Genomic DNA, 27452 nt, shown 5'->3' with positions numbered 1-27452 from the left:
TGCATACTTTCACTATGCAGTCAGCCTCTTCCGGCAACAAATCTGGAGCAACGGGTGGGAACATGCTGCTCACATCTTCCAGCAGTTTAAACTGCCTTGTGATGTGAGTTCTCTGGAACAGGTTCCACACCGATTGTAGCAGGCCGGGGTACCATGTCCATGAGGGAAACCCCGGTAGGCTGTGTCGTTGGTTCCATAGCTGGTGATAGAATCTGTTCCAGGCGATTCCTTTCAGCATCTGCCCAGCGGCACTGCTCTTTCCACCATGGGTTATCAAGCTTTTTACAATCATAAGCATATTGCTGTGCTATTTCAAAACAGTCCGTCAGTTCTCTCAGCAGCAACCAAGGAGTCGCATCGGGACCCCAGGTTAGAAACTCACCGCGATACATGCCGAAAACATTGCGCTCATCATTTCGTGCATGGGTGAGCCGCTTGATCATCTCCCTGCGGGAATTGTTGGGGCAGGAGATACCTTGCAGCTGACATTCTGTAGTGAGGCTCATAAGGCTAAACGGATAATCATCACCATATGGGTCAGAATACTCACTGGGCTCTTCTGGTGCTATAGGGGATTGGTACTCCGCAGTCTCCCTGGTGCTAGCAGAGATGTCAGCTCTCTGAGCATCGGCTGTAGTGTCCAGGGCCAGCTCATTACTCACAACCAAGCTGACACTCACTTGGCTTCCTCTGTCTGCTTCCAAGACAGGGAACTGTGCATGACGCGGTCCGGTGAAATTCGCGTCAGCGGTGATTTGGGACCTCTGTCCCTTGTTAGGCTCCCCATGATTGATAACAGAGTCCACATCATGATCCAACACATTATTTACTTCCGCAGACAGTAAAAGTTCAGTACGAAGCCCATCTCCTGCTAACTCAGTAGCCACGGCAGATAAAGTCTCACGTAAAGGTTCGCCATCATGATGCCCTGTATCATCCTCCACTGGTTCACCAACAGCGATCAGCCCTCCGAGCCTCACCAGTTCCAACTGTTACTCACGCTCGGCCTGACGCTCTGCAGCCTCTCGTACGGCTTTGCGCGCCTCAGCCTCTTGTACGGCTTTGCGCTCCTCAGCCTCTCGTACGGCTTTGCACTCAGCAACCTCAGCCTCTCGTCTGGCTTTGCGCTCCGCAGCCTCTCTGTCGACAATGGCTTGCACCAGCTGCAAAGCGAATACGGGGTTCACATTCTTCATTTGCCTGATAGCAGCTAGAAGGTCGCTCTGCAGTGTAGACTTGCTGGGTCCAGCAGAAGGGTTTAACCCTGGCGCAGCATCGTTTGTACTGTCCTGTGCTGACTGAGCCCCTGGGGTAGGATTGTCCATGGACTGGTTTCCTCCAGCAGCTAGAGTCCGATCGGCATCCACTAGTGCCTGAATCAAACGTTTTCTACTCTGGCCAGACCAAGAGATATTCCTCTGAACACACACGACCGCCAGGTCATCTCTCCTCATCTGCTGGTAATCAGCCATCCTGAGTCTCACACTTGTCAAATAAAATGATAGGAAAGAAAAACAAGAGAAGGGAGGGAACAGAAATTGCATCCACTGTGTGACTTTTAAAACTATAGTAAAGCTCTGAGTTCTGATTCTGGTGATGTGGGTATTTCTCACAAATTTCTACCCACACTCACTTAAGTTCTTAAAGAGAAAAATGAATTCTCCATCCCACCGCTGCCACGATACGTCAATCTGAGCAACTCCGGCCGTGACTGGGGTTCACTTAGGACGCTCAGGTCCTTTCCTTGAGGTACACTGCCACCAGCCAAAACCTGATTTTAGCGCTTGAAACTGCGCAAGGGGCGGCTTGGCTCGCACCTGACTGCACAATACAATATACAAATGGTAACACGCTGGAGCGTTCTCTTCTGAGGCTAATGAGTCTTAAGAACACAGAACCAGGACTGAGAATATGTATTATTTATTCCTAGAAATACTACAGAGCTTTAGAAAATAGTTACAAGATTTTACAGTGATTTAAAAGTACACACGAGTTTAAATGCAATTTCAGAAATAAAATAAAAAGAGAAATGACAGAACCGTATCTTACACCTAAATACAGATCCTGACGTGGGGGGGTTCTCCACAAGAAATCTCTGGTCGCTTACAGCCTGTTTGCTAGACCCCCAGGTAGTGACACTGACTATAGGGAGAAGGGTCTTAGTTATACCTTGAAGACTCCCTCATCCCTCCCACCCTTGGGATTTTTAACCATTCCCTTGCTGAGCCTAGTAAAGGTCCCTAGATATAGGATCTTTCCCATAAAGAATTTGTCCCTGCTTTGAAGTAGATTTTATACATTCCTCAAGTGATAAGAGGTAATTTAGTGGAGGGCCAGAGCAACTTTGGCCGGTTGGCTGGACACTATTGCTCTCCCCCCAATCTGGTTTATGAGGGGTCTCAGATCTTATCTTACATCCTAACTCCAGAGGAGTCCACAGATGGCTACACTCCCTGGGTCACCAATAGTCCACACACATAATACATGACATGTTCTGATCTCCCACATAATAATCACAGGCGGCATGATTTTACCAAACATACCAGACATACATTGATCGAACAGATAATCATAACAGGAGGCATACGTTAATTTGATCGATCACCTGATCTGATCGTTACAGTGTCCATGTCGATTATGCTGACATTTGGGGCAAAAAAAAACGTGAAAAACTCATGTTGACCTTTTGACTATCGACCTTGCATGTCAACCTAAATTGGGTTGACCCAATGGCCCATACCCGTTTGAGAACCTGTGCTCTATTCCTTTCCCACATGGACTAGCATTAAGTGCAGATTTTATTTTATCTCTTCCAAAATGGAAAAAAAATGTGAATATTTTTTAACATAATTTATTTGGGATGCCGCCAGTATCACGGTGGTCAGGATGTAGACATTCAATATACTGACGCTGCCAGTCCGACTGTCGTCAGGAGACTGGCGCCGGAATCTCAAAAAGTATCAGGATGTTGGAATACTGACCGCTTGCATCCTGATCGGTGAGTATCATTGGGTTGGAGCTTTGAGGTAACAGCCAATAGAAATTGCCCCTATGCTGGGGTATTACATATTCACCCACTCATCCCAGGAAATAGGGTTAAGAGTAAAATAATGTTGTAAGGACAGAGCTGTTGCACAGAGCCCGCTGTGTCTCTCTGATGCAGTGTGAGAGAGATGAATCAGGGATGAGGCACATGGTTATACATCAGTCTCATCTAACGAGCAAATAGCACTTTACATTTACATAAAAATGAATGAAGATAAAAAACTCATCTAATCAGTGATGCAGCGATTCTCACAGAATAATAATCCTCCAGTCACCACCGGGCAGCGGATGTGTATTTGTATCGTGTAACATTGTTCTGAAATGTATTTTCTAGGTATTGCCGGAAAGGTGATTTCATTTGCATCAGTTATCTGAGGCTCTGTTTACTCTGCAGTAAGGAAATGGATTCAATATTTAGGAAATGAATTGCACACATTCATGTGGAGAATACTCTGTGCACATGTGCTGGGATTGCCCCAGAGGCAGGAGTTCTGCTCGCTGTCCGGTGATTGCGCACCCTGGTCTGCGGTCCCTGTGGTGACCACGGGACCGCTGTTCATTCCTGCTTTATTTATACTATTGAAAATGTCCCTCCCAAAATGGCCACCACCTCCTTTAGCATTCTGTCCTTTCTGAGGTGGCTGCCATTTTGGGAGAGACATCTACAGTATGCATACTTACCTACCCTCCCGGAAGGGTGGGCAAGCCTCCCGTTTTTAGTGGGACCCCTTCATCAGCCTCCTTCACCCCCTCCCTCTGCTGGTCAAATACCTCCATTTGTGGCTCTTTCGGGAGGGGGCGTGGCTAAAAATAAATCGCATCATTAATACAACCCCTCCTCAAATAGCTGTGCATAGCAGCATTTTTTCCGGGATGTGGATGGGTCTTAATGGGGTGGGGCTAAATAACGGCAAGCCCCGCCCTCAAAAATCTGCAGAGAGTCTCCTTTCCGGTCCTCTCCCAGAGCTCCCGAGCGCAGCGAGCCATGCACTCAAATGACCTTATACGGTATCCTTGTTGACTTACTTTGAAATTCGGGACAAAAAAAAATGTTAAAAACTTCTTGTCAACTTTTTGCCTGTCGACCTTCCCATCATCGACCTAATGCTTGAGTCGACCTTTCGACCCTGTCGACCTTAGCCATGTCAACCTATTTGATGTGTCGACCTTTAGTGGTCGACCTTCATAGGTCTGGATGTGTGAGCACGTTCACCCTGTTACTTTGGCCCTTATTCACATCTGATCGCAGTACAAATTTGTTTGGAAAATGGGCAAAACCATGTGCACTGCAGGTGGGGCAGATGTAACATGTGCAGAGAGAGTTAGATTTGGGTGAGTTATTTTGTTTCTGTGCAGGGTAAATACTGGCTGCATTATTTTTACACTGCAATTTAGATTTCAGTTTCAACACACCCCAGCCAAATGTAACTCTCTCTGCACACGTTACATCTGCCCCACCTGCAGTGCACATGGTTTTGCCCATTTTCCAAACAAATTTGTAGTGCGATCAGACCTGAATAAGGGCCTATATGTGTACTTGGACTTTATTTATGTTACATATCACAGTATAAATGTCTGCTTCCGTTAGTAAAAGCCATTTTACTGCGCCTCACGTGAGATGATCATTGTTGCGTAATTGTTGGCATATGTTTTAAGTCGTTTATTAATATTGTTGTGGCAGGAACTCGGCAGGTGAATACGATAATTGCTTGTTATTCTAATTTCCGCTCCATGCCGCAGGCTTCCATTACCAGCTCCGACATCGCTGAAACTGCCAGCTTGTGCCCCCTAACTGCCAGTTACTGCAGACGAATAATCTACTTCCGTGACATCTTACTCGCAGGAACACAGGGTTTCCTGTGCCAGCTCTGTTAGGGGGGAATGGGGGTGTAGCACATGCCTCTCTACGGTTACCCCTCTGCTAACTCACTGCATTACCAACAAGGGCTGCAGGACGATCACAAATCACCGTGCCTGTCATTCTAGCAATGATTGCAGAGATTCACATGATTACATCCTAAGCAGCTGTCATACATATTCAGAGAGGAGTGTAATGAACTTGATTTAATGCAAAGGACAAGCTTCATAAGTACAAAGGGGAACAGAGGCCACATCCACGGTGCTGTCACATCTCTGCAAACATACCAAATGTTCAAATAAGAATTTTTTGGGAAATCGTCTGCAGAAAAGCTTTGTGATAAGTTTGTAAAGAAGAGTTTGGTTGGTAGACAGATGGGCAGATACCATTTGGGGTGCCAAGGAGACCTTATTTATCTAGCCAAAGCAATGCTCAGACTTGGCACCGGCAGCAGACGGAATAATACTCAGGAGCGTTGGAATATTGTATTTTATGGTTGATGGAGAAACAATTAGAAGCCGTATTTATGGGCAGGTGCTAGTGATACACTTGGTCTACGCTGTGCCGTGGTGCATGAACAAGGTGTGTAGGAACATGAGACGTGCATCGTTTGTAGGCTGATTTATGCATTTCTCACAGTTATGTATTGTCAGATGCACCTGACTTGTTTTAATATGGATGCTGTGGATGAGTGCCGCTATAGTAATGTTTTACTGTAGCTCTAGATTTGTGCCAGGAAAGGCCCTTTTGTGGGAGTAGAATATCCTGGTTCTGATAAAGGTTTAATTTCTATTATAACATACCTCCCAACTTTTGATCTGAAGATATCCGCGCGAGCGCCCGAAAATGGGGTGGGGCGTATGCAAATGAGGGCGCGGCTTATGCTAATTAGCCGCGACCTCATTTTCATACGAGAATAGACGCTGTGCGCATGCGCACAGCGTCTATTCTACTAGATTGGGGGGTCTCCCAACTGCCACCCCCCGCAGCGGGACAATGCCTGCCGCGGGTGGGACAGCGGGACAGGACCCGAAAATCGGGACTGTCCCTCTAAAATCGTGACAGTTGGGAGGTATGTTATAAGAATTGAGACAAGGCCTCAGATACACTGGATAAGAGGAAATCTTGGTCTTTATTTTGTAGCAGGTTAACAGCATAACAGGTAATCAGCATATGTAAGTCATACTTGCCTACCCTCCCGGAATGGCCGGGAGGGTCCCGCAAATTGGGTCCCCCTCCCGGTCCCCCGGGAAGGGGGGCAAGTCTCCCGCATTTCCCTACAGCCCCGGCTCCCCCTCTCCCCGCGGTCTAAAAACTATGACTTTTGCGGGTCCGCGGGGAGGGGGCGGGGCTAAATGACGCAATTTGCGGCATTTCGCTGCATTTTTAGCCCCTCCCCCACCCACGGACCCGCAAATTGAGGCTTCAGCCCGTCATGGGGGTGGGGCTTGATGACATCACCCGTGCCCCGCCCCCAAAACGAAGCCTCTACCCGCCCCCTTTCACTCCTCTCCGAGCTTCTCCCGGAAAGGAGTATGCCAAAGTCGGCAAGTATGCTGTAAGTATCTATGGTTACAACATTGCAGCATAAAGGCCACAGCATAGTACAAACTTCTCAGTGTGTTCTCAGTGGTCCCTACTGTAGCCCACACCCCCGGCCTATCACCTGGGCAGCTATTCCACCATCAGGAGCCCTGACCTCCTGCCCCGGAAACACTTATATCAGGAAAGCACAGGTGCAGCTAATCAGCCCAACACTGATCACATCAGTTTTCCTGCTGCTGCTCACAAACCTGGACTAGATAATTCACATTACCTCACAATACACCTCCCCTACTCCCACCTGTACTACTCACACTGGTACACTCTCACACCTCCCCTACTCCCACCTGTACTACTCCCACTGGTACAACCTCACACCTACCCTGCTCCCACCTGTACTACTCACACTGGTACACCCTCACACCTCCCCTACTCCCACCTGTACTACTCCCACTGGTACAACCTCACACCTACCCTGCTCCCACCTGTACTGCTCACACTGGTACACCCTCACACCTCCCCTACACCCACCTGTACTACTCACACTGGTACACCCTCACACCTCCCCTACTCCCACCTGTACTGCTCACACTGGTACACCGTCACACCTCCCCTACTCCCACCTGTACTACTCACACTGGTACACCCTCACACCTCCCCTACTCACACCTGTACTACTCACACTGGTGCACCCTCACACCTCCCCTACTCCCACCTGTACTGCTCACACTGGTACACCCTCACACCTCCCCTACTCCCACCTGTACTACTCACACTGGTACACCCTCACACCTCCCCTACTCCCACCTGTACTGCTCACACTGGTACACCGTCACACCTCCCCTACTCCCTCCTGTACTTCTCACACCGGTACACCCTCACACCTCCCCTACTCCCACCTGTACTACTCACACTGGTACACCCTCACACCTCCCCTACTCACACCTGTACTACTCACACTGGTGCACCCTCACACCTCCCCTACTCCCACCTGTACTGCTCACACTGGTACACCCTCACACCTCCCCTACTCCCACCTGTACTACTCACACTGGTACACCCTCACACCTCCCCTACTCACACCTGTACTACTCACACTGGTGCACCCTCACACCTCCCCTACTCCATCCTGTACTACTCACACTGGTACACCCTCACACCTCCCCTACTCCCACCTGTACTACTCACACTGGTACACCCTCACACCTCCCCTACTCCCACCTGTACTACTCACACTGGTACACCCTCACACCTACCCTCCTCCCACCTGTACTACTCACACTGGTACACCCTCACACCTCCCCTACTCCATCCTGTACTACTCACACTGGTACACCCTCACACCTCCCCTACTCCCACCTGTACTACTCACACTGGTACACCCTCACACCTCCCCTACTCCCACCTGTACTACTCACACTGGTACACCCTCACACCTCCCCTACTCCCACCTGTACTACTCACACTGGTACACCCTCACACCTACCCTCCTCCCACCTGTACTACTCACACTGGTACACCCTCACACCTCCCCTACTCCATCCTGTACTACTCACACTGGTACACCCTCACACCTCCCCTACTCCCACCTGTACTACTCACACTGGTACACCCTCACACCTCCCCTACTCCCACCTGTACTACTCACACTGGTACACCCTCACACCTACCCTCCTCCCACCTGTACTACTCACACTGGTACACCCTCACACCTCCCCTACTCCATCCTGTACTACTCACACTGGTACACCCTCACACCTCCCCTACTCCCACCTGTACTACTCACACTGGTACACCCTCACACCTCCCCTACTCCATCCTGTACTACTCACACTGGTACACCCTCACACCTCCCCTAGTCCTACCTGTACTACTCACACTGGTACACCCTCACACCTCCCCCTACTCCCACCTGTACTACTCACACTGGTACACCCTCACACCTCCCCCTACTCCCACCTGTACTACTCACACTGGTACACCCTCACACCTCCCCTACTCCATCCTGTACTACTCACACTGGTACACCCTCACACCTCCCCTACTCCAACCTGTACTACTCACACTGGTACACCCTCACACCTCCCCTACTCCCACCTGTACTACTCACACTGGTACACCCTCACACCTACCCTACTCCAACCTGTACTACTCACACTGGTACACCCTCACACCTCCCCTACTCCCACCTGTACTACTCACACTGGTACACCCTCACACCTCCCCTACTCCAACCTGTACTACTCACACTGGTACACCCTCACACCTCCCCTACTCCAACCTGTACTACTCACACTGGTACACCCTCACACCTCCCCTACTCCCACCTGTACTACTCACACTGGTACACCCTCACACCTCCCCTACTCCCACCTGTACTACTCACACCGGTACACCCTCACACCTCCCCTACTCCCACCTGTACTACTCACACTGGTACACCCTCACACCTCCCCTACTCCCACCTGTACTACTCACACTGGTACACCCTCACACCTCCCCTACTCCCACCTGTACTACTCACACTGGTACACCCTCACACCTCCCCTACTCCCACCTGTACTACTCACACTGGTACACCCTCACACCTCCCCTACTCCCACCTGTACTACTCACACTGGTACACCCTCACACCTCCCCTACTCCCACCCGTACTACCCACACTGGTACACCCTCACACCTCCCCTACTCCCACCTGTACTACTCACACTGGCACACCCTCACACCTCCCCTACTCCCCCCTGTACTACTCACACTGGTACACCCTCACACCTCCCCTACTCCCACCTGTACTACTCACACTGGTACACTCTCACACGTCCCCTACTCCCACCTGTACTACTCACACTGGTACACCCTCACACCTCCCCTACTCCCACCTGTACTACTCACACTGGTACACCCTCACACCTCCCCTACTCCCACCTGTACTACTCACACTGGTACACCGTCACACCTCCCCTACTCCCACCTGTACTACTCACACTGGTACACCCTCACACCTCCCCTACTCCCACCTGTACTGCTCACACTGGTACACCCTCACACCTCCCCTACTCCCACCTGTACTACTCACACTGGTACACCCTCACACCTCCCCTACTCCCACCTGTACTGCTCACACTGGTACACCCTCACACCTCCCCTACTCCCACCTGTACTACTCACACTGGTACACCCTCACACCTACCCTACTCCCACCTGTACTACTCACACTGGTACACCCTCAAACCTCCCCTACTCCCACCTGTACTACTCACACTGGTACACCCTCACACCTCCCCTACTCCCACCTGTACTACTCACACTGGTACACCCTCACACCTCCCCTACTCCTACCTGTACTACTCACACTGGTACACCCTCACACCTCCCCTACTCCCACCTGTACTACTCACACTGGTACACCCTCACACCTCCCCTACTCCCACCTGTACTACTCACACTGGTACACCCTCACACCTCCTCTACTCCCACCTGTACTACTCACACTGGTACACCCTCACACCTCCCCTACTCCCACCTGTGCTACTCACACTGGTACACCCTCACACCTCCTCTACTCCCACCTGTACTACTCACACTGGTACACCCTCACACCTCCCCTACTCCCACCTGTACTACTCACACTGGTACACCCTCACACCTCCCCTACTCCCACCTGTACTACTCACACCGGTACACCCTCACACCTCCTCTACTCCCACCTGTACTACTCACACTGGTACACCCTCACACCTCCCCTACTCCCACCTGTACTACTCACACCGGTACACCCTCACACCTCCTCTACTCCCACCTGTACTACTCACACTGGTACACCTTCACACCTCCCCTACTCCCACCTGTACTACTCACACTGGTACACCCTCACACCTCCTCTACTCCCACCTGTACTACTCACACTGGTACACCCTCACACCTCCCCTACTCCCACCTGTACTACTCACACTGGTACACTCTCACACCTCCCCTAATCCCACCTGTACTACTCACACTGGTACATCCTCACACCTACCCTACTCCCACCTGTTCTACTCACACTGGTACATCCTCACACCTCCACTACTCCCACCTGTACTACTCACACTGGTACACCCTCACACCTCCTCTAATCCCACCTGTACTACTCACACTGGTACACCCTCACACCTCCTCTACTCCCACCTGTACTACTCACACTGGTACACCCTCACACCTCCCCTACTCCCACCTGTACTACTCACACTGGTACACCCTCACACCTCCCCTACTCCCACCTGTACTACTCACACTGGTACACCCTCACACCTCCTCTACTCCCACCTGTACTACTCACACTGGTACACCCTCACACCTCCCCTACTCCCACCTGTGCTACTCACACTGGTACACCCTCACACCTCCTCTACTCCCACCTGTACTACTCACACTGGTACACCCTCACACCTCCCCTACTCCCACCTGTACTACTCACACTGGTACACCCTCACACCTCCCCTACTCCCACCTGTACTACTCACACCGGTACACCCTCACACCTCCTCTACTCCCACCTGTACTACTCACACTGGTACACCCTCACACCTCCCCTACTCCCACCTGTACTACTCACACCGGTACACCCTCACACCTCCTCTACTCCCACCTGTACTACTCACACTGGTACACCTTCACACCTCCCCTACTCCCACCTGTACTACTCACACTGGTACACCCTCACACCTCCTCTACTCCCACCTGTACTACTCACACTGGTACACCCTCACACCTCCCCTACTCCCACCTGTACTACTCACACTGGTACACTCTCACACCTCCCCTAATCCCACCTGTACTACTCACACTGGTACATCCTCACACCTACCCTACTCCCACCTGTTCTACTCACACTGGTACATCCTCACACCTCCACTACTCCCACCTGTACTACTCACACTGGTACACCCTCACACCTCCTCTAATCCCACCTGTACTACTCACACTGGTACACCCTCACACCTCCACTACTCCCACCTGTCCTACTCACACTGGTACACCCTCACACCTCCCCTACTCCCACCTGTGCTACTCACACTGGTACACCCTCACACCTCCCCTACTCCCACCTGTACTACTCACACTGGTACACCCTCACACCTCCCCTACTCCCACCTGTACTACTCACACTGATACACCCTCACACCTCCCCTACTCCCACCTGTACTACTCACACTGGTACACCCTCACACCTCCCCTACTCCCACCTGTACTACTCACACCGGTACACCCTCACACCTCCTCTACTCCCACCTGTACTACTCACACTGGTACACCCTCACACCTCCCCTACTCCCACCTGTACTACTCACACCGGTACACCCTCACACCTCCTCTACTCCCACCTGTACTACTCACACTGGTACACCCTCACACCTCCCCTACTCCCACCTGTACTACTCACACTGGTACACCCTCACACCTCCCCTACTCCCACCTGTACTACTCACACTGGTACACCCTCACACCTCCCCTACTCCCACCTGTACTACTCACACCGGTACACCCTCACACCTCCTCTACTCCCACCTGTACTACTCACACTGGTACACCCTCACACCTCCCCTACTCCCACCTGTACTACTCACACCGGTACACCCTCACACCTCCTCTACTCCCACCTGTACTACTCACACTGGTACACCTTCACACCTCCCCTACTCCCACCTGTACTACTCACACTGGTACACCCTCACACCTCCTCTACTCCCACCTGTACTACTCACACTGGTACACCCTCACACCTCCCCTACTCCCACCTGTACTACTCACACTGGTACACTCTCACACCTCCCCTAATCCCACCTGTACTACTCACACTGGTACATCCTCACACCTACCCTACTCCCACCTGTTCTACTCACACTGGTACATCCTCACACCTCCACTACTCCCACCTGTACTACTCACACTGGTACACCCTCACACCTCCCCTACTCCCACCTGTACTACTCACACTGGTACACCCTCACACCTCCACTACTCCCACCTGTCCTACTCACACTGGTACACCCTCACACCTCCCCTACTCCCACCTGTGCTACTCACACTGGTACACCCTCACACCTCCTCTACTCCCACCTGTACTACTCACACTGGTACACCCTCACACCTCCCCTACTACCACCTGTACTACTCACACTGGTACACCCTCACACCTCCCCTACTCCCACCTGTACTACTCACACCGGTACACCCTCACACCTCCTCTACTCCCACCTGTACTACTCACACCGGTACACCCTCACACCTCCCCTACTCCCACCTGTACTACTCACACTGGTACACCCTCACACCTCCACTACTCCCACCTGTCCTACTCACACTGGTACACCCTCACACCTCCCCTACTCCCACCTGTGCTACTCACACTGGTACACCCTCACACCTCCTCTACTCCCACCTGTACTACTCACACTGGTACACCCTCACACCTCCCCTACTCCCACCTGTACTACTCACACTGGTACACCCTCACACCTCCCCTACTCCCACCTGTACTACTCACACTGGTACACCCTCACACCTCCCCTACTCCCACCTGTACTACTCACACTGGTACACCCTCACACCTCCCCTACTCCCACCTGTACTGCTCACACTGGTACACCCTCACACCTCCCCTACTCCCACCTGTACTACTCACATTGGTACACCGTCACACCTCCCTTACTCCCACCTGTACTACTCACACTGGTACAACCTTGCACCTCCCCTACTCCCACCTGTATTACTAACACTGGTACACCCTCACACCTCCCCTACTCCCACCTGTACTACTCACACTGGTACACCCTCACACCTCCCCTACTCCCACCTGTACTACTCACACTGGTACACCCTCACACCTCCCCTACTCCCACCTGTACTACTCACACTGGTACACTCTCACACCTACGCTACTCCCACCTGTACTACTCACATTGGTACACCCTCACACCTCCCCTACTCCCACCTGTACTACTCACACTGGTACACTCTCACACCTCCCCTACTCCCACCTGTACTACTCACACTGGTACACCCTCACACCTCCTCTACTCCCACCTGTACTACTCACACTGGTACACCCTCACACCTCCCCTACTCCCACCTGTACTACTCACACTGGTACATACTCACATCTCCCCTACTCCCACCTGTACTACTCACACTAATACACCCCCACACCTCCCCTACTCCCACCTGTACTACTCACACTGGTACACCCTCACACCTCCCCTACTCCCACCTGTACTACTCACACTGGTACACCCTCACACCTCCCCTACTCCCACCTGTACTACTCACACTGGTACACCCTCACACCTCCCCTACTCCCACCTGTACTACTCACACTGGTACACCCTCACACCTCCCCTACTCCCACCTGTACTACTCACACTGGTACACCCTCACACCTCCCCTACTCCCACCTGTACTACTCACACTGGTACACCCTCACACCTCCACTACTCCCACCTGTACTACTCACACTGGTACACCCTCACACCTCCCCTACTCCCACCTGTACTGCTCACACTGGTACACCCTCACACCTCCCCTACTCCCACCTGTACTACTCACACTGGTACACCCTCACACCTCCCCTACTCCCACCTGTACTGCTCACACTGGTACACCCTCACACCTCCCCTACTCCCACCTGTACTACTCACATTGGTACACCGTCACACCTCCCTTACTCCCACCTGTACTACTCACACTGGTACAACCTTGCACCTCCCCTACTCCCACCTGTATTACTAACACTGGTACACCCTCACACCTCCCCTACTCCCACCTGTACTACTCACACTGGTACACCCTCACACCTCCCCTACTCCCACCTGTACTACTCACACTGGTACACCCTCACACTTCCCCTACTCCCACCTGTACTACTCACACTGGTACAACCTCGCACCTTCCCTACTCCCACCTGTATTACTAACACTGGTACACCCTCACACCTCCCCTACTCCCACCTGTACTACTCACACTGGTACACCCTCACACCTCCCCTACTCCCACCTGTACTACTCACACTGGTACACCCTCACACCTCCCCTACTCCCACCTGTACTACTCACACTGGTACACCCTCACACCTCCCCTACTCCCACCTGTACTACTCACACTGGTACACTCTCACACCTCCCCTAATCCCACCTGTACTACTCACACTGGTACATCCTCACACCTACCCTACTCCCACCTGTTCTACTCACACTGGTACATCCTCACACCTCCACTACTCCCACCTGTACTACTCACACTGGTACACCCTCACACCTCCCCTACTCCCACCTGTACTACTCACACTGGTACACCCTCACACCTCCCCTACTCCCACCTGTACTACTCACACTGGTACACCCTCACACCTCCCCTACTCCCACCTGTACTACTCACACTGGTACACTCTCACACCTACGCTACTCCCACCTGTACTACTCACATTGGTACACCCTCACACCTCCCCTACTCCCACCTGTACTACTCACACTGGTACACTCTCACACCTCCCCTACTCCCACCTGTACTACTCACACTGGTACACCCTCACACCTCCTCTACTCCCACCTGTACTACTCACACTGGTACACCCTCACACCTCCCCTACTCCCACCTGTACTACTCACACTGGTACATACTCACATCTCTCCTACTCCCACCTGTACTACTCACACTAATACACCCCCACACCTCCCCTACTCCCACCTGTACTACTCACACTGGTACACCCTCACACCTCCCCTACTCCCACCTGTACTACTCACACTGGTACACCCTCACACCTCCCCTACTCCAACCTGTACTACTCACACTGGTACACCCTCACACCTCCCCTACTCCCACCTGTACTACTCACACTGGTACACCCTCACACCTCCACTACTCCCACCTGTACTACTCACACTGGTACACCCTCACACCTCCCCTACTCCCACCTGTACTACTCACACTGGTACACCCTCACACCTCCCCTACTCCCACCTGTACTGCTCACACTGGTACACCCTCACACCTCCCCTACTCCCACCTGTACTGCTCACACTGGTACACCCTCACACCTCCCCTACTCCCACCTGTACTACTCACATTGGTACACCGTCACACCTCCCTTACTCCCACCTGTACTACTCACACTGGTACAACCTTGCACCTCCCCTACTCCCACCTGTATTACTAACACTGGTACACCCTCACACCTCCCCTACTCCCACCTGTACTACTCACACTGGTACACCCTCACACCTCCCCTACTCCCACATGTACTACTCACACTGGTACACCCTCACACTTCCCCTACTCCCACCTGTACTACTCACACTGGTACAACCTCGCACCTCCCCTACTCCCACCTGTATTACTAACACTGGTACACCCTCACACCTCCCCTACTCCCACCTGTACTACTCACACTGGTACACCCTCACACCTCCCCTACTCCCACCTGTACTACTCACACTGGTACACCCTCACACCTCCCCTACACCCACCTGTACTACTCACACTGGTACACCCTCACACCTCCCCTACTCCTACCTGTACTACTCACACTGGTACACTCTCACACCTACGCTACTCCCACCTGTACTACTCACACTGGTACACCCTCACACCTCCCCTACTCCCACCTGTACTACTCACACTGGTACAGTCTCACACCTACGCTACTCCCACCTGTACTACTCACACTGGTACACCCTCACACCTCCCCTACTCCCACCTGTACTACTCACACTGGTACACCGTCACACCTCCCTTACTCCCACCTGTACTACTCACACTGGTACAACCTCACACCTACCCTACTCCCACCTGTACTACTCACACTGGTACACCCTCACACCTCCCCTACTCCCACCTGTACTACTCATACTGGTACACCCTCACACCTCCCCTACTCCCACCTGTACTACTCACACTGGTACACTCTCACACCTACGCTACTCCCACCTGTACTACTCACATTGGTACACCCTCACACCTCCCCTACTCCCACCTGTACTACTCACACTGGTACACTCTCACACCTACGCTACTCCCACCTGTACTACTCACACTGGTACACCCTCACACCTCCCCTACTCCCACCTGTACTACTCACATTGGTACACCGTCACACCTCCCTTACTCCCACCTGTACTACTCACACTGGTACAACCTCACACCTACCCTACTCCCACCTGTACTACTCACACTGGTACACCCTCACACCTACCCTACTCCCACCTGTACTACTCACACTGGTACACCCTCACACCTCCCCTACTCCCACCTGTACTACTCACACTGGTACACCCTCACACTTCCCCTACTCCCACCTGTACTACTCACACTGGTACAACGTCGCACCTCCCCTACTCCCACCTGTATTACTAACACTGGTACACCCTCATACCTCCCCTACTCCCACCTGTACTACTCACACTGGTACACCCTCACACCTCCCCTACTCCCACCTGTACTACTCACACTGGTACACCCTCACACCTCCCCTACTCCCACCTGTACTACTCACACTGGTACACCCTCACACCTCCCCTACTCCTACCTGTACTACTCACACTGGTACACTCTCACACCTACGCTACTCCCACCTGTACTACTCACACTGGTACACCCTCACACCTCCCCTACTCCCACCTGTACTACTCACACTGTTACAGTCTCACACCTACGCTACTCCCACCTGTACTACTCACACTGGTACACCCTCACACCTCCCCTACTCCCACCTGTACTACTCACACTGGTACACCGTCACACCTCCCTTACTCCCACCTGTACTACTCACACTGGTACAACCTCACACCTACCCTACTCCCACCTGTACTACTCACACTGGTACACCCTCACACCTCCCCTACTCCCACCTGTACTACTCATACTGGTACACCCTCACACCTCCCCTACTCCCACCTGTACTACTCACACTGGTACAGCCTCGCACCTCCCCTACTCCCACCTGTATTACTAACACTGGTACACCCTCACACCTCCCCTACTCCCACCTGTACTACTCACACTGGTACACCCTTACACCAACCTACTCCCACCTGTACTACTCACACTGGTGCACCCTCACATTTCCCCTACACCCACCTGTACTACTCACACTGGTACACCCTCACACCTCCCCTACTCCCACCTGTACTACTCCCACTGGTACACCCTCACACCTCCCCTACTCCCACCTGTACTACTCACACTGGTACACCCTCCCACCTCCCCTACTCCCACCTGTATTACTAACACTGGTACACCCTCACACCTCCCCTACTCCCACCTGTACTACTCACACTGGTACACCCTCGCACTTCCCCTACTCCCACCTGTACTACTCACACTGGTACACCCTCGCACCTTCCCTACTCCCACCTGTATTACTAACACTGGTACACCCTCACACCTCCCCTACTCCCACCTGTACTACTCACACTGGTACACCCTCACACTTATCCTACTCCTACCTGTACTACTCACACTGGTACACTCTCACACCTACCCTACTCCCACCTGTACTACTCACACTGGTACACCCTCACACCTCCCCTACTCCCACCTGTACTGCTCACACTGGTACACCATCACACCTTCCCTACACCCACCTGTACTACTCACACTGGTACACCGTCACACCTCCCCTACTCCCACCTGTACTACTCACACTGGTACACCCTCACACCTCCCCTACACCCACCTGTACTACTCACACTGGTACACCGTCACACCTCCCCTACTCCCACCTGTACTACTCACACTGGTTCACCCTCACACCTCCCCTACTCCCACCTGTACTACTAACACTAGTACACCCTCACACCTCCCCTACACCCACCTGTACTACTCACACTGGTACACCGTCACACCTCCCCTACTCCCACCTGTACTACTCACACTGGTTCACCCTCACACCTCCCCTACACCCACCTGTACTACTTACACTGGTACACCGTCACACCTTCCCTACTCCCACCTGTACTACTCACACTGGTACACCGTCACACCTCCCCTACTCCCACCTGTACTACTCACACTGGTACACCGTCACACCTCCCCTACTCCCACCTGTACTACTCACACTGGTACACCCTCACACCTCCCCTACTCCCACCTGTACAACACACACTGGTACACCCTCACACCTCCCCTACACCCACCTGTACTACTCACACTGGTACACCCTCACACCTCCCCTACTCCCACCTGTACTACTCACACTGGTTCACCCTCACACCTCCCCTACACCCACCTGTACTACTCACACTGGTACACCGTCACACCTTCCCTACTCCCACCTGTACTACTCACACTGGTACACCGTCACACCTCCCCTACTCCCACCTGTACTACTCACACTGGTACACCGTCACACCTCCCCTACTCCCACCTGTACTACTCACACTGGTACACCGTCACACCTTCCCTACTCCCACCTGTACTACTCACACTGGTACACTGTCACACCTCCCCTACTCCCACCTGTACTACTCACACTGGTACACCCTCACACCTCCCCTACTCCCACCTGTACTACTCACACTGGTACACCCTCACACCTCCCCTACTCCCACCTGTACAACACACACTGGTACACCCTCACACCTACCCTACTTCCACCTGTACTACTCACACTGGTACACCCTCACACCTCCCCTACTCCCACCTGTACTACTCACACTGGTACACCCTCACACCTCCCCTACTCCCACCTGTACTACTCACACTGGTACACCCTCACACCTCCCCTGCTCCCACCTGTACTACTCACACTGGTACACCGTCACACCTCCCCTACTCCCACCTGTACTACTCACACTGGTACACCCTCACACCTCCCCTGCTCCCACCTGTACTACTCACACTGGTACACCGTCACACCTCCCCTACTCCCACCTGTACTACTCACACTGGTACACCCTCACACCTCCCCTACTCCCGCCTGTACTACTCACACTGGTACACCCTCACACCTCCCCTACTCCCGCCTGTACTACTCACACTGGTACACCCTCACACCTCCCCTACTCCCACCTGTACAACACACACTGGTACACCCTCATACCATCACACTTGCCCTATTTTTACACTGGGGTAAGAGACTTACAATAAGGTGTCCTAAGATGAGACTGGAGGAAACAGAGACCTTGCACTGTGCAGGTTACGTGGCTATTGGAGTATAAAGTGGTTACAGCAGAAGAATCATACAGATCAGATATTTACCAGGTTCTCTTCTTCATCAGTTGAACACAAGTCATCAGTTTCCTTTAATGATGCAGATCCATCAATATAACTTGCATTGTAAAGATCATCATTTTGTCAAGGCTCCGTTAGTGTAGAGTGCTCAAGGACGTGTCCTGCTGTCATGTCTGTCTGCAATACTTCCAGCAGTGATGATTGAGGAAGATTGTCCTGTAGGATTTGGACTTTTTGTCATGAGATTATAGCAGAAATAAGTTCCTTATAAATGCAAATTTACATTTTGTACTAACTGATTTCATCAGCTGAATCTCCGGTCCCAGAACAATCAACACCCGGGACATCATGCCCTCATCAGCCCGGCACAATAACCATGTTATTATTATTTTTTGTATTTAGAAGTCATTTTCTCTGTGGGATCCTGTATATCTCTTTGAACGTAGACCATGATGCTTTCCCATATGTTGGGCTGCGGCTGTGTTCTGAGCTGTGTTCCTCTGACCCTTTGTGCACATACATTACTACTCACATTTTACATAATTAACTCCTTTATTTCATGGTGCTTGTTTGTAAGTTTGTAGGACTAAAAGTATTGTCTGGTTCCACTCACCCTATTATAAAAAGGAGCGAGATGAGGGGGGGGTGGAACATAATGGTAGGAGGAACTAGTTCCACCATCACGACAACTCTGCACAGTAATTTCAACAGAAAGCCTGTCCCAGTGGCTTCCTTTTCTGGCACAGCGTATGTGATGTCACCGCCGTTGTAGTGTAGAAGAGTCACTAAGATCTATGCAGGCTTAAGACAAGGTGAGAGGGGACTTGAGGGACACGGAAAGGCGAGGAAGCTGCTGGAGGGACACCGAATGGAGCTGCTGGAGGAACATGGGTGATGAGATGCTGGAGTGACAAAGGCAGATATGTGTATAAGGGGCACTACTATTGTGGGCATTTTGTGTAGGGTTGGCCATCATTGCTATTGCCATCAATGGCAATATTGCAACTGGCCGTCGATAGTGCTAAACTATGCAATGGATGGCCTATATATATCTAACCTATCGATGGTCATCCATTTTGTTTGTATGATTGGCCTGTAGGCCAATCAAAACACGGAGTGGGGCTTTGCTGGTGTCGGGGGCAGAGCTATGCTCCATGTCCTGGCACTTTGAAGGGAAAAAAAGCAAAACATCGGTTTTGCCATCAATTGAGGGAAACCCAGGGCCGGCGCCACCACTAGGCAGGACTAGGCATTTGCCTAGGGCGCCGGCCACTGGAGGGCGGTACTGAGCTGCCAAAGGAGAGGTACCATAGAGAGGTACCAGAAAGCCAGGAACGTGGAGCAGGTAAGTCTGTGATTTTCCCTCCCTCCCTCCTCCCTCCCCCCATCCCGCCCGTGAATCAACGCTGCCCCTGGGCACAGAGGGTGCAGGAGCCCACCTCAGTATCGCCCGCACACAACCCCCCCTCCCGTGCCGCAGTATCGTCGGCACCCTTCACAGAGCGTGGGTAGTGCCGCTTTGAAATCTCCCCCCCCCCCCCCCACAGAGGGGATCGGGGGCGGGGGGCGGGGATTTGCCTGTGGCGGGGATTTGCCTGGGGCAGGCAAGGGACTTGCACCGGCCCTGGGGAAACCATCTGGTTCTTCCCCATCGATGGCAAAAGTATTCGACATCGGCCATAAGCCCCGAATCTGACAGCTTTTGCAGGCACCCACATAAACTATGGGGAATCTGGCTGCTGTTGGAAATGATGAGATATTTCCTGCGATCTCTCCATGGTACATTCAGGGGATACTTAATATTCCCCAATATCCCCATAAGTCTGTTTTCGTGGAGTATCCTGCTGTATGATTTAACAAATAGGCCTCTCTATGACAGGTGCGGCAGACAAACATATCTGCAGTTATGTTCCAGCAATACAGTGAAAGAAACGGTTGGAAGATTTAAAAAAAAACACTTCTCTCCTAAAGGACCTTTACTCGGCCATTACACTGAAACAACATGTACAGCAGCTGTTCCATAAGGTTGTAAAACAGCAAACACAGCTACTGGGCACAGGCAGGGTGTAAAGGGCAGCCGCAGCTAGGACGCAAGTGCATACCTTCCAACTGTCCCGATTTTCATGGGACAGTCCCGTTTTTTGGGGGGACTGTCCCATCAATGGGCCACAGTGTCCAGCGGGGGAGGGAGCAGTTTGAAGATCCCCTGTCTGAGAGCAGCAGTGATTAGATGCTTTGCACATGCATAGGAGACAGAGGGACTGGAGACAGAGGAGACGAAGGGACAGGAGACACAGGTAGGGTAGCCATCGGGGGGGGGGGGGCTGTGGGGACTCCAGTCCTGGGCCCAGAGAGAAAGGGGCCCGGCAATGGACTTTCATATTTCCCTTGAACCAATGTAGAGGTGGAGTAGTGTGGCCAGTGCTGCAGACACAGGTCTCCCCAAGCATTCCAGGTGTTGGATAGAGAGACGGGGGGCCCTGCCTGTTTTATCAGTCCCGGGCCCACAATTTCTGATGGCAGCCCTGGACACAGGCCACGGATGGACATGCCCGCAGCTCACAGAGTGGGCACATCCCCACAGTGATGGAAACTGGGGTGTGGATTGTGATCGAGGCATTTCTGCGAAACCACAACCCCTTTCCCTGAGACCACACCTTCTTTCTAGAGACCACACCCCCTGCTCCCTAGACCACACCCCCTTTAAGTTCCCAAGTGCGTGTATGAAGATGTTGGGAGGTATGCAAATGTACTGTATCAAACCTTAGCAAGACATAAAGTGGAGAGGTCGGAAATATCAATTATAAACCAATCAGATTCTACCTACCATTTATGTAGCACAGTCTATAAAATGATAAATAAATATAACTGGTCTCTCTCTCTCTCTCTCTCTCTCTCTCTCTCTCTCTCTCTCTCTCTCTGCAGAATGTGACTATAGCCAATGTTTGCATTCATTCCTCACAACCGGTGACACACAGACATGTATACCCTGTGTGTAATATAAGACTATAGAACGTTAACAGCAAAACACCCAGAAACTGATCTGAGGAAACAGCTGCTGTGATCTCCGGGGAACGAGATAAACAGGGAGATTCTGCTCTGTAGCAGCTGGCATGCTGCAGGGCAGTCATGCTGGTCTACAGTTCTATTCTCATTTAAACACGTATTATTTGATAATAGCATTTTAATGTCTTCCTCTGTACAGAAGAGGTTAATGTATCATTGTACAACAGAACACAAACCAGAGTGCTCGTTTTGGTTGTTTCCGTTACAGGACTGTAAAACGCGTTGGGTTATAAATCACACTGGGTAGTGCAGCTAGTGAGGACAGTGCTGCGCAAGGACCGGCCTGGAAGAGCATCAGAGATACAATCCATCAGATTACACAGCAGACATGACACAAATCATTACAGCTCCTCACAGATGGATCCTCTCCATCCATCTCACTCTCACCATGACACCTGCCAGAGACTTGTCATATTCATCCCGTGAATGGAGGTTTCATTGTGACTAACAAATCCCTGTGTCTTCTCTCTCCAGCTGCTGGACAAGGAACTATAATATGAATTACTGGCTCATCATCCGCCTTCCTATCCTTATTGCCATCGGGGTGAGTTACAAATACCACCAGCCTGCATTATAATAAATGCATTCATTACAGGTGTAACTGGTCCATAATCATAAAGAAAAAAATTCTTGTTCAATAATTAATCCAAAAGTATCAGGGTAATTGGATATCTCACACACTATGGATCCAATTCAGACCCGATTGCAGGACAAATTTGCTCCCAAATGGGCAAAACCAAGCTGCGCTGCAGGTGGGGCAGATGTAATATGTGTAGAGAGAGTATAGATGGCCATGCAGTGTTGTTACTTCTCATAGCGGTGTAGAGCCATGCGATCCGCCCCCATTGAGCCACCTGGGACCTCCCTGAGTGGCAGGCTTTGACATGTGATCCTATTCCCCGCTGCCCGGAGGGGGTCGGAGCCGGAGGTCGGATGTGCAGCAGGTCTTCGATCCGATGCGCACGGGACCGTGCATCGGATCAGATGTCAAGCACATCCGATTTTCACCAGTTTTCTCGGGCCGATCCATCGGAATTGGGTGAAAAGCGGCCAAAGCAGAGTAGTGTAAGTGGGCCGGCGACAGACTGGGCCGCCAAATCGGCACTGGCATTTGTGCACATGTGCGACCTTTGTCATGCGTGTGCACACATGCACCGCGCATGCGTGCACTGCCTCTCCTGGCTTGCAGGAGAGAGGGGAATAGTGGCGTGTGATGCCCCCCCCCCCCTCTCATAGACCTCAGCAGCGCACAGAGAGAGCTGCCGTGAGTCCAACTGCTCTCTATGGCCCTTATTCTGAACTAGGCGGTACGGCCCGTGTGCGGCCGTACCGCCGATGTTTTCACTCTGCACATGCGCAGAGGTCACTCTGCGCATGTGCAGGCGAAATCGCCGCACACAAATTTTATACGCCGCAAAGGGGGCGTATAGGGGCGTGAGGGGCTTAATACCCTCATTTCCCTATGCATACGCCCCGCGTTTCATGGGCGTTCCCATGCAAACGCGGGGCGTATGCATGGTAATGAGGCTATGACGCCAGTGATGGGGGCGGAAAGCTGACATCGCCGGATGTCAGCTCTCCACCCCCATACAAGCTTTCACACGGACGATTGTCCGTGTGGTCTAAGCTTGCGTGAGCGGGGGGAGCGTGCGGCCCTGCCTTCGATGGTCGTCGACCATCGAATGCAGGGGGCAGCTCCCACCATGGTGGAGGCGTACGCCCCACCATTTTCATGCGGATCGCCAGCCGTCCGCGTACGGACGGCCGTGGCGATCCGTCTTGTAGGCGGGGATTGGTTTGTGCGGCCGGAGCAACGTATGCGGCTCCGGCCGCATAGATCAGAATAAGGGCCTATGTGCACCGATCGGGAGGCGGAGCCTCCAATTACAAGAAGAAATCAGCCCCTCTGGCATTTGCCAGAAGTGCCAGGTGACCAGTCCGGACCTGATGGGGCCTTTAGATTCGGGTGCGTTATATTGTTCCTGCAGGGTGCAGGGTAAATACTGGCTGCTTTATTCTTACACTGCAATTTAGATTTCAGTTTAAACACAGCCCACCCAAATCTAACTCTCTCTACACATGTTACATCTGCCCCACCTGCAGTGCACACGGTTTGCCCCAATTTACCCTAGAAGTCTGAATTAGGTCAAATGTCCAGATTAAAAAAAAAATTTTTAAACCTTTAACATAGGCATCTCCAAAATGTGGCCCTCCAGTTGTGGTGAAACTACACATCCCAGCATGCCTTGCCATTGTTTTAGCATTCCCTAATAGCAAAACTGTGGTAAGGCATGATGGGACTTGTAGTTTCTCAACAGCTGGAGGGCCACAGTTTGGACATGCCTGCTTCAACAGCTGCACATTACAGTTCCTTTATACCTATCATTTTAATGCAGCTATTTCCATATGCTCATAATTCATACCTGACGACATTTGGGATGCTGGTAGTAGGTGCATGGGGGCATGTGGCCTAGTCATGCCACATCATGCCCCCACCCATTTACAAAGCAGCGAGGCTCATCGTCATAAAGCAAATAGACGAGGTCACAATGAAATGATTCAGCCATCAATCTGCCTAGACCGCCCAGACGGATGGAAACAAGTGATTTGAGAGATACTGAGAGATATTAAAGTTTATAATTCTTTCTGGCCCTTATAAGTTGAGAATTTAAAATGCAAAATGATGTTAGAAACAAACTAAAGCAATGTCATAGTATCATAGTGCTCTAATGTTCTTTGAGAATCTATCAGGTTCAACTTTCTTACAACAGAGGCAACGGCTTAAGTTGCCTACACACAGGGAGATGTTGCTGAGCAATCAAGGGCGTAACTACCATAGGTGCAAGGGGTGCAGCTGCTATGGGGCCCAGAGCTGCAGGGGGTCCATCTTTGCTGTTTAAGTAATATGTTTTACATATGTTTATCACCATCAGTTGCTAAATAGGGGGCCCTTACAAACTTTTGTTATGGGGCCTATGAATATCTAGTTACTCCCCTGTGAGCAATGTAGATCGCTCAGGATAGCTCAGCGACATCGCTCAGCACACATCTGTTTGCTGAGCAATCTGATCAGCGATTAACTAAATTTATCCAGCATGCTGGATTGTAATCGCCCGGCGATAGTGACGCGCAAAGCCGCGCATCGCTATCACTATCCCCCCTACACACGGAGCGATGTAGGAGCATTTTCTAAGTGATCTAGTGAGATCGCTTAGAAAACGCCCTAAAATCGCTGCTTGTGTAGGCCCCATAAGTAAGAGCAAAAACCAGAGATGACTGTACAGTATTCATAAATGTTGGCCGGGATCACGTTAATAATATATTCAGACCACAACCAGCAAAGGTGGCAGATTCACATACTGTATCAATGTTCAGGCGGCGAGGAAGGCGTTAATTCCGTTAAGTTGTCCATTGATATCACATCCTATAAATACCACTGAATTTCCTGGCCGGCCGTCACAGTAAAAGCAGAGACAGTAATTTGGCACCAGGGGGCATGGAGCAAGGGATTGTGGGTCTTATTAGGAAATGAATGAAACGCGTGAGAACGGTCAGAGACAATTACCTTGCAGAATTGTGGCAGAGAGGTCATGGATGCGGCAGATGACGTGTAACCTGATTAAACTTTGTGTTTATTACTCAGGTGAATTTTGTGATCTTCATAAGGGTGATCTGTATAATTATCTCTAAGCTGCAGGCTAACCTGATGTGTAGAACAGACACCAAGTGCAGGTAAGTCCGCTCCCTAACATTATATTATTACACATTTCTGTATCCTCTGCTGCTTACACTGTAGCCGGGTCATTTTATACACGTTCAACAACACTTGAATTTAACCATGACTTTGATGCTCCCACACCCACTGAGCAATCAAGTCACACCCCTGAGCAATCAAGCCACACCCACAGGAGCAAACAAGCCACACGCCTGAGCCAACAAGTCACACCTCTGATTCAGCAAGTCACACCCCTGAGCTACCAATTCACACCCTCTGAGCAAACAAGTCACACCCCTTGAGCCACAAGGCACATCCACTGGAGCAAGCAAGCCACAACCCAAGAGCCTTTAGGCCACATGTACAAGGCAAGCAAGCCATATCATATCCCTAAGCAAACAAGTCACATCTTGGTTCAGCAACTTATCATACCCCTTGAGTCATGAAGCCACAACTTTAAACCACCAGCTCTGCCGTTGTCCACCATGTCACTCCCTCATTTAAGGATACCCAAATGACAGTACTAAGCCACCTTTTTTTCTGACTTGTTTTTGAACTGTCCAGTGGAAGATATACTTTCAATAGGAAAGAATGCAATAAGCACATAACACTGACATTTTCTCTCAGATAGTCCAGGAGACTCACGGAATATTGGGAGATTTCCCACAATCCGCAGAATCTAGGCAAAAATAGCCTGCATTTGTGTAGATGGATGAAAAAAACAGCTGTGCACAGGGCTGGATTAAGCCTTTGGGGGGCCCGGGGTCACTTTAGACAGTGGGGCCCCCTCCCACTTGTCATTACTGGCCGCAAACTGCATGGGAGAATATTACACTGTCAAAACACAGAGTAAAGGCAGTATAATCTTGGTCAATGGGTAACTGCAGTGGGGGATTAATATAAACATAAATATATACTATATAAAATACATAGTTTGCCTAAGCCAGTGGTTCCCAACCCTGGTCCTCAAGTAACCCCAACTGTGAATGTTGAGGAAGTAAACCCAACGTGGGTGAAATA

At 51.4% G+C, this 27452-nt stretch overlaps 1 protein-coding gene across 1 annotated transcript in view; it reads left to right on the top strand.

Moving 5' to 3' along the window:
- Positions 1–27452, top strand: part of GLP1R (glucagon like peptide 1 receptor) — a 276669-nt gene that overhangs the window by 226921 nt on the left and 22296 nt on the right. Inside the window, exons 9-10 of the mRNA XM_083175414.1 lie at positions 23192–23261; positions 26361–26449. Coding sequence (XP_083031540.1) covers positions 23192–23261; positions 26361–26449 — 159 coding nt within the window. The remainder of the gene's footprint in view (positions 1–23191; positions 23262–26360; positions 26450–27452) is intronic.

Source organism: Crinia signifera, chromosome 3 (genome assembly GCF_055691185.1).
Source record: "Crinia signifera chromosome 3, ASM5569118v1, whole genome shotgun sequence".
Lineage (NCBI taxonomy): Eukaryota > Metazoa > Chordata > Amphibia > Anura > Myobatrachidae > Crinia > Crinia signifera.
Note: the sequence above shows the minus strand (reverse complement) of the source record. Positions and strands in the feature narration are given on the sequence as shown.